We start from the raw sequence: 14,601 nt of genomic DNA, 5'->3' as shown, positions 1-14,601 counted from the left end.
TGTGTGTGTGTGTGTGTGTGTGTGTGTGTGTGTGTGTGTGTGTGACTCTGCATGTGTGTGTTTTGTCTCTGTGTACCTAGAGATAGATGGTCGTCCCATCCCTTGGATTTCCCACTGTCTTATTCCATCCCTGCCCTTACCACACCTGTGGTCATGTGATGTCCTTCCCTCGTGACCCATTGGCACTTTGGTTTTTTGTTTTTTTTTTAATTACCTCATTCTCCAGTGAACGCCATCTGACCAGTTGATTCGGAATCAGGCAAGATCCCCACCCTTCGGCATATCCAGTGAAAGGCCACACATTGGCAAGTCCCAGTGAATTTTAAATTCCCAATTAATGGCCCTTTATTTTTTACACTTGAGAGTGATTGTATCAAAGGCTGTCATTAATAAACTTGGTTCTACCTTACGTGGAGTCGTTGTCCTTATTTCTCTCTGAACGTTGTGCAGTTCCCTAATTCGGTGCTTTTCTACTGTCCTACCAACTCACAGGATGGCATTTTCCCCTCCCCAGGAATTTTATTTTCCCCTTTTCTATTCCAGTAGTGAGACTTGAACTCAGGACCTCAAGCTCTTGATTGGCTTTTTTGCTCAAGGCTGGTGTACTATCACTTGAGCCACACCTCCACTCCCAGCTTTTTGCTGGACAATTGGAGATGAGAATCTTATAGACTTTTGTGACTGGGTTTGGCTTCAAACTCCAATCCTGCAGAGTAGCTGGCATTACAGGCATGAGCTACTGGCACCTGCCTTACCCCAAGATTTGTAATGTAGATTGAGATAGGGCTGGAATATTTGCATTTCTGACCAAGTGGTCCTGGAAAGCAGGCTTTGATTTGAGAAAGTACTGCTTTGATTCCTTCCTCTGAGTTTGGAGAAGGAGAGGTAAACCCTTGTGGTGGAGGGAAATGTGAGGCTGATTAGAGAGACCCTATTGTCTGAGAGCTCTGTCCCCAAGATTATCTCCCACTGGTTACAGACACCTGAGAGCCACGTAAAACATTCCCAGCTTTGCCTTTTGCAGTGCTAGAGTGGCAGCCTGGAGCAAGAGGCTTTTTTTTTTCTCTGAAGCTTCCATGGACAGATTATGTTTACTTTTTTTTTTAAGGTGGGGCCTGGAAGGTGGCTCAATGGTAGAGCGCTTGCCTTGCATGCATGAAGCCCTGGGTTCGATTCCAGAAAAAGCCAGAAGTGGCACTGTGGCTCAAGTGGTAGAGCACTAGCCTTGAGCTGAAGAGCTGAGGGACAGTGCCCAGGCCAAGTTCAGACCCCATGACTGACAAAAAATAATTAATAAAGTAAGAAAACAGTTGCTCAAAGCCAGGTGCTGGTAGGCTTACACCTGTAATTCTAGCTACTCTGGAGGCTGAAATCTGACAATGATGGTTCAAAGTCTGCCCAGGCAGGAAAGTGTATGAGATCCCTCTCTCCAACTAAATTTCCCGCAAAAAAGCTAGAAGAGGTAACTGTGGCTCAAGTAGTAGAACACTAGCTCTGAGCGAAAGAGCTAAGGGACAGTATCAAGTTCAAGCCCCAGAACCAGCCCCTCCAGAAAAGAAAGAAGAAAAAGAAATTTAAAAACCAGTCATTCAAAGTTCCTTGAAGCAGGAATTTTGACCCATTTGAAAAGTACCAACTTAATGCCTTTCAGTTATGAAGTATCACTTCATAATCACTTCTCAATACTTTGCAAAGGATCAAAGAGAAATAAGCCGTGTTCTCCGATCCTGACAGTATGTCCCAGTGTTTGTTGTTTGAGAAACATTTTGTCTTATTTCTCTGCCTACTGTGTGTGTGTGTGTGTGTGTGTGTGTGTGTGTGGTTGTGGGGCTTGAACTCAGGGCCTGGGTTCTGTCCCTGAGCTCTTTGCTCAAGACTAGCATTCGACTACTTTGAGCCACTAGTACTGATTTTTGAGTGGTTAATTTTAGATGAGAGTCTCACAGACTTTCCTGTCCGGGTTGCCTTCCAACCACAATCCTCATAGCTCAGCCTCCTGAGTAGCTAGGATTACAGGCGTGAGCCACCAGTGCCTGGCCTCCCTGCCTATTTAACACAAAGAATTGTTTAGATTTTTGAGGAAACTGATCATGGGGGATTGAAGATAAAACTTATTATCAAATATATATAAAATATGTAAAACAAAGACTTAGTATCTCCATGAGGTCATTGACTCTCTTTAGCCTTTAAGGACTGGCCAACAGGAAAGATTATGGCTCTAAAGACAAAAAGAACTCAAAACTCGGGGTACGTTTCTTCACTGTGTAGCTTGGTAGACTTCAGGGGGAGGAGGCGACTACATTTCTTTTTATTTCTGTTGCTCCATGGATTATTCCATAATATAGAAATGTGAGGTGCTTTCCAGCGGGAATTGAGTCATTAAAAAGTCACAGTGCATCCCAAAGTACTTGGAAAAGTCCTCCTCTTTCTTTTCACAGGGAATAAACCCAGACTTTTCAGTTCTCTTCCTGCCACTGGCCTCCCCCCCTTCCCCCCCTCCCCTCCCCCGCCACCCCCCCCCTTAAGCTCTTGAACACGTCTCTTGGCTTTTGCTCATTATGCAGAACATTTGATCATTCCTGGCGGGTGTTGGTGTGGGCAGGGACAGGATCGCTGAGAAGTTCTGGGGAGCTTCTCTCAGGGCCTGTTTCCGGCTCCCTTGGACCTGGGCCCTGGGAAGCCAGCGGGCTGAACAATGAGAACCAGAGCCCAGTGACCTGGGTGGCCCTCCCCAGCCATCTTTGTCATTTGTTCCACCCCGCGCTCCTTCTCCAGGGAAATCCTGTTCAGACCTCCAAGGAGTGGGAGTCTCTCCATAAACCCTGGCCTGTCCTTTCCCGGCCAGCCTGTGCAGCCTGTGCAGCGGGTGCTGGGGCTCCTTCTCCAAGCTACTCCCAGCAGGCCGAGCGACCTTGAGCACACAGCACTGCTCGCTTCATCAAGGCAGGATCCAACTGTGGAAAATCTACATGTGACAAAAACCAGCCAGAAGACAACAGACTTGGGTCGTGAAGCCAGAAAGACAAGCCAGACTAACCCGGGGTCAAGCCTGCTTTACAATCATTACACTCACCCTAGCCTTTTTCTTTTCCTCTCTCCCTTCCTTCCTTCCTTCCCTCCTTCCCTCCCTCCTTCCTCTCTTCCTTCCTCCCTCCCTCCCTCCCTCCCTCCCTCCCTTCTTCCCTCCCGTCCTTTGGTAGGGACTGGGGGAGGTTGCTACAAATAATTTATAAAACTGCAGTTTCAAGGACTTTTCTAATTTGAGGAACGAATCACACCCACCTCTGGAGTGCTCGTGTTGGGTAGATCTCTTGTGAACCTGACACCAATGACAGTAATAATTAGCTCCCCCGGGTATCTATTAACCCAAATGAAACGCCCAGTGCCCTGGCCAGTGCTTTGTGTTCTGGAAACCCCAACTAAGGTCAAGGCGAAGAAGGCTACCCTTCTTCTTTTGCTGGCTTTCCACCGTGTAAATGGACTCTGGAAAGAAACAGTAGCTTGCAAACAAGACAGTGCTTGGAGGGCCCTGATTTGAGGAGCCCCTGATTTGGGACAGGAACGTTTTCATGGCCTGCCCTCTAGTGTCACCCATGGAGAACTACAGCTGACTGGAGCTGGAGTGTGTTACTTTCTCAGGGACCCAAAACGATTCTGCAGGGTGCAGAATCCTGAACGTATCCATCTGAACTTATCTGCTTAGAGCAGGTAGCTTCATTCCTTTTCCCCACTCGTATCAACTGTGTGGCTTGCTTCGGAAAGCTCCTGATCTTGCAGGCAGGCTGGTGTTTTACTGGGGGTGGTGGGGTGGCCATAGGTACTTGGTGGGCCCTGGCACCCAGTCTCAGGTGCAGTTCCTACAAGGCACCTCAGGAGGCGCTGTGTCCTCTGGGTGGTATCACTGGAGCATGGCCGTCTGCTTCCTCCTTTCTGGTACCACTTGATGCGCTGGAATCCAAGGGCTTGTGTGGCCCAGGACCACAGGGTCCTGAGCTGCATCTCTGTCTTTACAAACAGTAGTCTTGACCAAATACAAAACACAGGAAGCATTTCTTGTATTCCCTCTGAACACACCCCCATGTGGGTCCCCAGGAAACTTGTTTAATCTGAGAGTTTGTACCTCTCTTTCAGAGTTTGTACCCCTTCCTCTCCCTGTGTGTCTATGTGTGCTGACCTAGATGCTATTCTTTTAGCATTTTGGCTCAAAGCTGGTTTTCTACCACTTGAGCCAGGGCTCCACTTCTGGCTAATTGGAGATAACAGTCTCACAAACTTTCCTGCTTGGGCTGGCTTTGAACTGTGATCCTCGGGGGCTGGGAAGGTGGCTCCGTGGTAGAGTGCTTGCCTTGCATGCATGAGGCCCTGGGTTTGATTCCTCAGCACCACATAAACAGAAAAAGCCAGAAGTGGCGCTGTGGCTCTATGTAGAGTGCTAGCCTTGAGCTGAAGAGCTGAGGGACAGCGCCCAGGCCCAGAGTTCAAGCCCCATGACCGACCCCCCCCCCAAAAAAAAATGAACTGTGATCCTCGGATCTGAGTTAGCTTGGATTACAGGTAGCAACAGACAGCTTCAGTCTTGATCTTAAAGGTGGCGGAAATGGTAATTTTATTGTGGGAAGGGAATTCATTGTGCATTGAATTGTGTTTCAGGAATTCCTGTGTTTAAGTTCTAACCTCCCAGTACCTGCTCTTTTTTTTTTTTTATGATTGTGCTCATTTCCAAAAAGCACTCGGTCCCTTTTTGGAAATGATTGTGAATGTAATTAGCTCGAATGAGGTCACTCCTGAGTTGAGCAAGACAGTTGCCTTACCAAGCGGGCCATATGGACACAGACAGGCACATGGGCATATGAGCATCAAGATAAGGATGGAGTTAAATCCGGTGGTTAGGTGCTCTAACCCTGTGGAATTTGTTTGCGTGGGTTCTGGGTTCTGTGCAGAATAAATCGCTCTGGGGTAATGTTGACACCTCTGATGAGCTAAAGGACTCTGTGTGTGTGTGTGTGTGTGTGTGTGTGTGTGTGTTTGTGGTGTAGGGGTTTGAACTCAGGACTTCAGGTATTCTACCACTGTGAACTACATACCGACTGCTAATGAGGCCTTGTAACTCAAGGCCTCAGGTGTTGAGGACCTGAAGTGTAGCTCTCGGGTTCCATGGGTAGGTGTGTAACAGTGTGCAAGTTCTCGGGGAAGGGGGGCTCTTCTCTAGTCCATCCATGCTGCTGATAACCCCATGTGGTGTATCTTTGTGCCTGCATAGAAGATGTCCTCAGCTTCATGTGTGTACTTCTGGCTGGCGAGGGGGTGCTGTACTTCCCACGCAGGTATCGACATCTGAGTGTGGTGGTGGGGGAGGGGAGGTCCCAAAGCCTTCTCTGAACAGGTCTTTCCCTTTCTAAGGGCTGCTCTTTCCGGGGATGTCTATGAACTAGCCCAAGCTTGGAAAGCTGGGAGCTTGGAATCTTTACACTTGAATGAAGCTGAGGTTCTGGGAGGAAGAGAGATGAAGGAACTGAATATTGAGTTTCTGCCAGAAAGACATTTTACGCTCATTGCGGATGCTCTGTTTCTTTTAGGTAGACGTTTTGGCATTTTTCGGGCCCTCGGTTGGCCACACATGGAAGCAGCAAGGTTTGACCCCCGTGCTGTGGTCATATTTCAGCCTTGTGAGGTGACTTGAGGCATGCAGATCCATTCAGCTTTTCTCCCGGCTTGTTGGGGGGCATCCTTGCCCTGCGGGAGATCTCCTCGCTGGGGGGTCTTGGCTGGGAGTGGGGTACAACTTGTTACTCCTGTGAGTCTTTTGAATGAGGTGGCTTGTGTGGGGTTTGGGCTTTGAAGAGGAAATGGGGGTGTTGGGTGTTGGGAGGTTGGCAGGTGCAGTTTGTGGGTGGCGTTCTCAAGCACAGAGCTCAGGTTAGCAGACCCTGCACTGCATCGAGCTCCATGACAGTCAGGGTTCCTTTTACCTTGGGAGAAGGGCCTTGCCACTGACTTCCTGCATTCATTCCTGCAGCGCGCAGCGGCTCCGCCCCTCCCTCCCCTCAGCAGCATGCGGTGGGCATAGGCCTGGGCATGGCTTGCTTGCAGCTGTTTGCACGTTCCTGCCCCTTGTCAGCGAGACTGCAGCTGTCACAGGTCCTCAAATGTCAAGTCCTAAGGGGTCCAGCTGCTGGGCTCCCCTGGCTCATGCTCTGCATACTGACAGCATCAAGTGCACACCAGGTTGCCACACTGTCACGTTCATGGTCAGGGTGGTGTCTGCACAGGTCTCCAGGGGTTGTGGAGTTAAGGCAAAGGCAGGATGTGGATCAGGTGGGGACTGTGGGCTGGCATGCCCAGTTCAAGCCGGCCACAGCCACCTGCCACAAGCCTCCTGCAGTGTGGGCGAGGATTCCTTTCTCCCTTTAGTTGTTTTTTTTTTCCTTACAATTTTGTTCAGGCCTAGTTTGGACCACAAGCCTCCTACATACACTTCTCGAGAAGCTGAGCTTATGCGTGTGAGGCATGGTGGCCGGTGATGGAAAGGGCATTTGGTTTAGGATTGGCAGAAAGCAGACGACAGGGCAGGGCAGATCTTTTTTAGTGGAGGAATGTCCTTAGCATCTGAAATGCGCACAACTTGCAATTCAGTTTTTAAGACTCAAATATGTCTTAATTGTCCAGATATGGGGGGAAAAGGACTTATGCTACATCAAGAGAATTGAAGAATATACAGCCATTAAAACAGAGGCCAACTGGGCCTAGTGGGTCATAGCTGTAACACTAGCTGCTTGGGAGACATAGAGGATCACAGTTCAAAGCCAACCCAGGAAGTGTTCACAAGACACCATTTCTACAGAAAAAAAAAACTTGTTGTGATGATATACACCTGTAATTCTAGCTATGGCAAGAAGTGTAAACAAGGATCGTGGTTTATGCCAGCCTACGAGAGACTTGAGACCCTTCTCAAATATAACAAAAATGAACTCAAAGGGCTGGCTTAGCATTTTACAAAATGATGTCACGAGTTCATAGTAATGTGGAAAGTTCTTGAACTTGGGGCCTGGGCACTGTCCCTCAGCTCTTCAGCTTAAGGCTAGCACTCTACCACTTGAGCCACAGTGCCACTTCTGGTTTTCTGGTGGTTTATTGGAGATAAGAGTCTCACAGACTTTCCTGACCTGACTGGCTTTGAACCACGATCTTCAGATCGCAGCCTCCTGAGTAGCTAGGATTACAGGCATGAGCCTCTGGTGCTTGGCTGTGGAAAGTTTTTGTAAGTGAGAAATCTGTGTCTATACATGCCATGATGCTGCAACTGTAGGAATTACTCACCCTGGGCTAGAAGAGCATTCTGGAGCTTTGTGTCAGGTTTTAGCCTGACAGGTCTAACAAAGCATGCTTTACACAGATTACATGACCATCAGGTTATCAAGCACACAAATGCATAGCCAATTTCTCCTGTACAGGAAATGAAGCACCAGGTGCTTTTGGAAGGTCATACCACGGGTGCATGCCTGGGCTCACGTTCTTAGGCCCATTCTCAGAGGAATCAGACAGTTCTCAATTGTTTGGAGGGGAACAGAGGACAAGAGGTGAGAGAGAGATGAGGGATTTCTGAGTTAGTGCTTTGGGCAGTCATGAACATAAAGCTTAATCATTTCACTCACTTTCTTTAACTTCCTGCACATAGGGGTAAAGTCAGAGCACTTCCAATTAGTATCTTTCATGCTGTGGCTCTTAATTCTCCTGCCTGATGGGCTGATGTACATGGATAACCTTCGAATGTCCCCGCTGCCTCCTTTGCTGGTTTTGTTATTTCAGGGTTTGTTTCTGTATTAGACATACAGGAAGTAAGCCCAGCCAGGCTGAGCAGAATCTCTCTGACCTGCTCTGGTCTGGGTAGTGGAGGGATGGTGGTATGCACTGACTACTGCAAAAGGCCTCAAAACAAAGAGGGCTTGGAGAGTGCCTGGGCCCATGGGGAAGGGTGCACAGGTCCCAGCAGGCAGTTTGGCCCCTTTTTCACCCCCTCACTCGACTCATTTTGTTGTTGTTGGTTATGGGCCTTGAACTCAGGGCCTGGGCACTGCCTCTTTGTGCTTAAGGTTAGTGATCTACCACCGGAGCCACAGTGCCACTTCTGTTTTTGAGTGGTTCACTGGAGATAGGAGTCTCACAGGGACTTCTCTGCTAGAGCTGGCTTTGAGACACAATCCTCCGATCTCAGTGTCCTGAGTAGCTAGGATTACAGGCGTGAGCTACAGGTGCCCAGCTTTGGCTATTTTTTTACAGGGTAGCCCTGTTCCTAAAAGGTGAGGGTGGGGTACCATTTAGTTAGAAGAAATGGCCATTAAAAATATCAAATTATAAAATTAAAAGTAAACATGCAGACAGGGATTCATTATTGTCAATAAGCTGAAGGTATAGCCAGTATTTTCTTCTCTCAGAATCCTGTAGGATTCTGGGAATCAATAAATGACCAACTACTACTGGAGTAGGAACAATGTCTTTCAACTATACATCTTGGGTCTTAACAACTTTGCTTGGGCTGGCCTTGAACTTGACCCCCCTGACCTACCTTCCTAAGTGCTAAGTCTATAGGTATGCATCACAACAGCCAGTTCCTGTGTGTGTGTGTGTGCACGCATGTGTGCCAGCTTAGAAAGGCTGTAGCTCTCTAGAAATGAGGGCATTTAAGCTCAGAGTAAAAGCACACTCAGGGTAAAATGCCCACCTAAGAAAATGCTTTAATAGCTAGACATTGTTCCTGGAATTAGATGAGGCCTCCTAATGATGCTGCAGATAGCATTTCATTCTGAATTCTTCCCATGTATGTTGCTCAGACCACTTCCAGCCAGTGCCTACCGACAGGGCTGCCTTCGACTCCAGTCCAGAGAAAATCAGGTGGGATCTTGAACACTCTGCTCCACATCTCCATTTGTGCCATGATATGCTCTCCAAATGCATTTTACCAAGAAAAACACTGGATTCTGGGCCAGTGTTTGTCAATTTTGGTTTGGAGCACAATGAAATTACAATCTGGCTAGGTGGTTAAGCAAAGTTCCAAGTTGCTGAATGGAGCTGTGAGGAGGGCCACTCTAACACATTGTTAGAATGCCTTAGTATTTCTTCGCTTCTAACACATTTCCTTTGTGCTGTGCTAGAGATTGGACCCAGGGTCTTGTGTGTATGAGGAAAGCGTTCTACCACTGACAGAACTACATTTCCTGCCCAAGTGCATTAATTTCACTCAGGCACCTTCTGGCTTCTTGTTGCTTTCCTGTGATGCTCGGAAATGGTGCAAATGGATAGCTAAAGCTTTGTTGCACTGTTTTCTCTCCCTTAAAATACATTTTTATTAGGCAGCAAACCAATTTACTGGTAGCCTCTCAAGCTTAGATAAAGCAGGAGATAAGGCTAGCATAACTGCTGTCACCTAGCAGAACTTTTGCTGGCGAATCTAGTGGACCCTTGTGGGCATAAATACAGCCCTCTGGTTTCCCTCGTGTATTGCTTATGTGAATTCTACCTGGTCTGCTGTAGATGGGAGCTCTGAGTAGGTGGATGAATTAGTTGCTGGGCAGCTGGCCCAGATGCTGGACTTTCTCAAGTTTGTGACTTTAGGATGTAAGTGTTCTGAGGTTTTCTGTATATAATGTTTTTCAGTAGGATTCTACTATGGAGTCTTTACCTTTTATCTGCAATTAGACAAACTATCTAAATCTCAAAGTCCTCTTATCAGCTCTCCTCAGTCTATTTAGAATTAATTCAGGCAATCTGGAAAACTGAAGGGAATAGGACTTCATTCAACAAATAGCATCAACAAAAGCAAACACTGTATTAGGAGCTGGAAATCTTATTAAAACGAACAATAAACCAAATAATGCCATTATAGTTTGATATAGTTTCTTTATTAACTTATTAATATGGACAGTCTATTATGCAACATTACAGATGTCTTTCAATACCTAACAAAATAGGGTCCACTATCCAGCCCAGGAGAAAGACAATAAACAAGATCATTCTTACAGTATGTGTAGCATCAACACTTGCAACAGTCCCTTATTTTCAAGTTTTTTTTTTTTTTTACTTCATTAGGGTTTTGACTTTCTGAACTGTAGCTGTCACAGAGTCATAGTCCCATTTAGATCACCCCTGCCCCCCCCCCCAAAAGACATGTGGTACCTCCTCCCACTGGGGAGAAGGGAGCCGCATCACCTCCTTGGCAGCCCTGTCTACTGCCAGAAAGTCTTTCTGCAATGGAGCCCACAGTCCCTCGTGGGCCGCTAGTAGTCAGCTGTGGCTATGGGGAGAAAGCAGGTGGGTCATAGGGGTATTCTGATTAGCTTACAGAGACTGCGTATCAAAGCTCTAAAAACCCATTGGTGGTGGAAGTGGCAGTGAAGAGCACACTGTATCTTGCCAAGGGAGCTCTTCTCCTCCATGTCTCGGCTTCCCGACAGCCTGAGGTTACTGCAGTCCTCAGGGGGAAAGTGGAAACACTAACAGTGATCGGTGTGAGGCTATCTGCAGGATGGACTGGACTGGCTACTATGGCTTTTATAACCTGCCTTCCTTTCTTTAGTCCAGACAAGCGTATTTCTTTATCTTTCCTCCTGTGTCCTGTTAGTATCAGCACAAGATTTACAACAACCAAAGATGAGACTCCTTGATTCTGAATGATGAAAAATTAAAAAAAAAAATCACCCAATAGTCCATTCTCCAATGAGTGATGCTCAGATAGATATTCTCAGTTGAAAACAAATGCCAGATGACTTTTAAAGACAGTATTGGACAATGTTGATTTAACGGATGGAAGAAGTTGTGAGGTGAAACAACATAGATCAGAATCTAAAAACCCGAGATGGTACAAAGCAAGAGGGATTGTTTAATCCCTCAGTACTACTCACACTGAAAACCACGTAAGTTTTCAACATCAGGCTACTGATGACTGTCAAATATGGAGCCAGAAACTTTAAGAAATCGAAGTCCAAGTCGGTAGTAGTTTCAGTTGTCTATGATGCTTAGGAAAAAGGGGAAAACATAGGGTAGAAAGTGAGAGCACTGGGAATTATTTTACTCTAGGTACCGTTAGCTAGACATCAGTAGGTATGACTAATGAGTGAGCAGTCATACAGGTTTTTTTTGGTCACTGGTGCTTTCCAAGCACCAAAACATGGAGCTATGTGTACTATTCAATTTCATCTTAAAGAGGCTAGACAGATCCTGGTGCATTCTCTGTTCCTAGTTTACCAGTACATTATTATGTAGGTTACCGCATGTGAGGAGCAAGTCATTATGTAGTACCAAGTTTACATCATCATAGGACTACAACATGCACATTCTACTTAATGTAGCTTCAAGCAACAGGAGTACAAGAGAACAGTTATGGGTGGAGACTTTGTTTTGACAGTCATGTTCACGCTAACTATGGGTTTAGAAATCTTATTAGGCAGGTACCTACTGCAGTTCTTCAATTGGTATTGGAACATTACACGCATGCACAGGTGGTGTGGTAGAGAATGAAGTGGAGGAGGCAGCTGGACGGAGGACGAAGGGGAAATCAGAGGTGGGATGGTGCCTGTTGTACAGAGGAACTGTCCTCAACTTTCCACAGTAAGTCTCTGCTCTGTAAGAGAGGCCTGTTGGGCAACACTCTTGTTCTCATGGCTGCGAAGTTTGGATACCACATCTAGAAAGGCCAAATCCTGGACTTCCTTATGTAGAGATTCTAGAAGAAAAAACCAGGTACAAGATATGTTTCTGTTAGGTTGTCCCAATCTTATGACATCATCTCCCCAAACAGACGAACAATGTTTATTTTGATGAGGTAGAGCTATAAAATTAGTATTAATTCTGGGGGAAAAAATACAATCAGTAGCTTAGTAATATCTTTAGAAATGCACTATAATAAGTAATAACAACTGTATTTGCCACATTTTTGAGTTCTGTGACCTAAGACTGATTAATGATGAACAGAACACACTATCTGATCTAAAGGTTCAGTTATGGACAACATTAATCCTATTATCATTTCAAACATGAAGCCAAGTTTCCTAAAATTCCTTAGAACCTGCTAAATTAATTTTGCAACAAGTTTATACTTCATATTCCTTGACAAGGATCTGTAACACTGGGCACCTGGTTCAGATTTTGTACCCTTCTTTCTCTCCATCCATTTAACCTTTATTATTGGAAAGTACAGAGAATTTACTAGTAGGAAGAGTAAGGTGCAGTAAGTTTACAATAATCAGCACTCCTCATACTGATGTGTTTATTTTGATACAATCAACAATTTATCTCTGAACAATCTTTTAGTAGACACAGAAAAATTCATCTTAAAACTCACATGGAATCTCAAAGGACCCAGATCTACAAAATAATTTTGAAAAGAACAAAACTGGATGTCTCACACTTCCTGATTTCAAAACTTACTATAAACATCTACATAATCAACCAGTGTGGTACTGGTATAAAGACAGACATATGGATTAGTAGAAGAAAATAAGGAACCCAGAAGTAAAACTTGGCACATGGTCCATGGAGGAAAGGACAGTCTTTTCCACAACTTTCATTGAGGAACTGAATAGCTACATGAAAAAGAAGGAAGTTCAATTCAGGCCACAGTATACTATACACAAAAATAAACTCAAAACCAAACCTTCATCCATGGAGTAAACACATCATGACACTAGATTAAGCAAGGTTTCTTGGGCATGATGCCAAAAGTGGAGACAGCAAAAGGAAAATTGGACAAACTGGATTTCATTTTGTGTATCAAAGGATATCAACAGGCAACCCATTGAATGAGAAAAAAATCTGTTAAAAGATTAATACCCAAAATATATGAAGAACTTTCACAATTTACCACAAAAAGCCAAACAAGTTGCTTTAAAAAAAAATGTAGAAAAGACCTGAATAGACATTTTCCCGAAGACCAAAAGCACATGAGAAAGTTCCCATCATCAATAATTAGGAAGATGCCAATCAAACTTACAGTAAGATACTACCTCACAATCATTAAAATGGCCTTTCTCAGCAAAAGAGAAATGTTGTATGGCAGTTCCTTAAACTTAAGACTCACCAGATGATCCAGCAGTTCTGCTATGTGTGTACCCTAAAAGCAGGGACTTGAAGAGACATTTTCACATGTATTTACAGTGATGTTATTCACTAAGTGAAAACATAGAAACAACCCAAATGTCCAGCAATGGAAGAATAGGTGTGCTATATACATATAATGGAATATTATTCAGTCTTAAAAGTAATGAATCCTGACACTGTAACAGTGATGAGCTTTAACAATCTATGCTAAGTGAAATAAGCCAGACACAGAAAGACTGAAGTCATCAAGGGTCTAGAAGATAGAAAAATCAGAAGCAAATAAAAATTTCAGAACTCAATGAGTTTAGAATCAAATAAAACTCAAAAAATAGAGTCAACATTGGAATGGACAAGAAGAAGAAATAGTGAATTTTAAGAGTAATATATTCAGTGAATTTTAAGAACAATATAACTGACTCAATCTGAACAACAGAAAAAAAAACAAAACTGGGAAATGAATACCAAGGCCTCAGAGCCCTGTAGGGCTACAACTGAAGATCTCAAGATCTGGGATAGGAAGGAAACAGAGAGTTAAAGACTCTTCATATTTAGTAAAAGACACAAACTTATAGATTAGGAATCTGAGAAAACTTCTAACAGAATAAACTCAATTCCATGCTTTAAGGCATACTATGGTCAAAGAAAAAAATCTTAAGAGACAGAAATAACATCATACTTGTAAGAGGAAAAATAGCAAACAAAATAGAGTAGGTTTCTCACTAGAAACCATGGATGCCAGAAAGGTGGAGGGAAGCAGTACAATATTCTTCACATACAGAAAAATGTATGAACCCAGAATCCTCTATCCAAAGAAAATACAATTTTCAAATGAGGAGAAACTAAAAGAATCTGTTGCTAGCAGGCCTAACCTAAAAGAATGACTGAAAGAGTTGCTTAATCATAAAGGAAATAAAGTCTGTTTTTTTGGTCAGTTGTGGGGCTCTTCAGCTCAAGGCCAGCACTCTACCACTTGAGCTATAGTGCTTTGTGGCTTTTTCTATGTATGTGGTACTGAGGAATTGAACCCAGGGCTTCATACATGCTAGACAAGTACTCTGCCATTAGGTCACTTTTTTTTTTTTAATAAAGGCAATTAAAAAATGGTGGGTAAAACCAGAAAACTGGAAGTGGTGCTGTGGCTCAAGTGGTAGAGCATTGGCCTTGAGCTGGAGAGATCAGGGTCGGTGCCCAGGCCCAGATGTTCAAGCCCCACAACTGAAAAAAAAGTGGGTAAATACTGCATACATTTCTTCTTTTTGAAGAGCTCTCTGAATTATATCAGTTTAGTTTTAAATATACAGAGAAAAATATTTAAGACAATTACGTTCTAAATAAGGGAGAATAAAGGAATTGAAAGCTGTTCAATACAGAGAAAGATAAAGAAAAGAGAAACAAAAAGCAGAAAACAAAATGTGAGACTGCAGACTTAAGACCTATACAGCAATCATCATAATAAATGTAAACGGTCTAAATTAAAAGGCAAATTTGTTTGGCTTTTTTTTTTTTTTTTTT

General features: G+C 44.3%; 1 protein-coding gene across 4 annotated transcripts in view; it reads right to left on the bottom strand.

Moving 5' to 3' along the window:
- Positions 1–9,877: 9,877 nt before the first annotated feature.
- Positions 9,878–14,601, bottom strand: part of Rap1gds1 (RAP1, GTP-GDP dissociation stimulator 1) — a 97,789-nt gene continuing 93,065 nt past the window's right edge. For all 4 annotated transcript variants that reach the window (XM_013029781.1, XM_013029782.1, XM_013029783.1 and 1 more), the window contains one exon: positions 9,878–11,716. In XM_013029781.1, coding sequence (XP_012885235.1) covers positions 11,589–11,716 — 128 coding nt within the window. In that variant the 3' untranslated portion in view covers positions 9,878–11,588. The remainder of the gene's footprint in view (positions 11,717–14,601) is intronic.

The sequence above is a fragment of the Dipodomys ordii genome, unplaced genomic scaffold (assembly GCF_000151885.1).
Source record: "Dipodomys ordii isolate 6190 unplaced genomic scaffold, Dord_2.0 Scaffold122, whole genome shotgun sequence".
Taxonomy (NCBI): domain Eukaryota; kingdom Metazoa; phylum Chordata; class Mammalia; order Rodentia; family Heteromyidae; genus Dipodomys; species Dipodomys ordii.
Note: the sequence above shows the minus strand (reverse complement) of the source record. Positions and strands in the feature narration are given on the sequence as shown.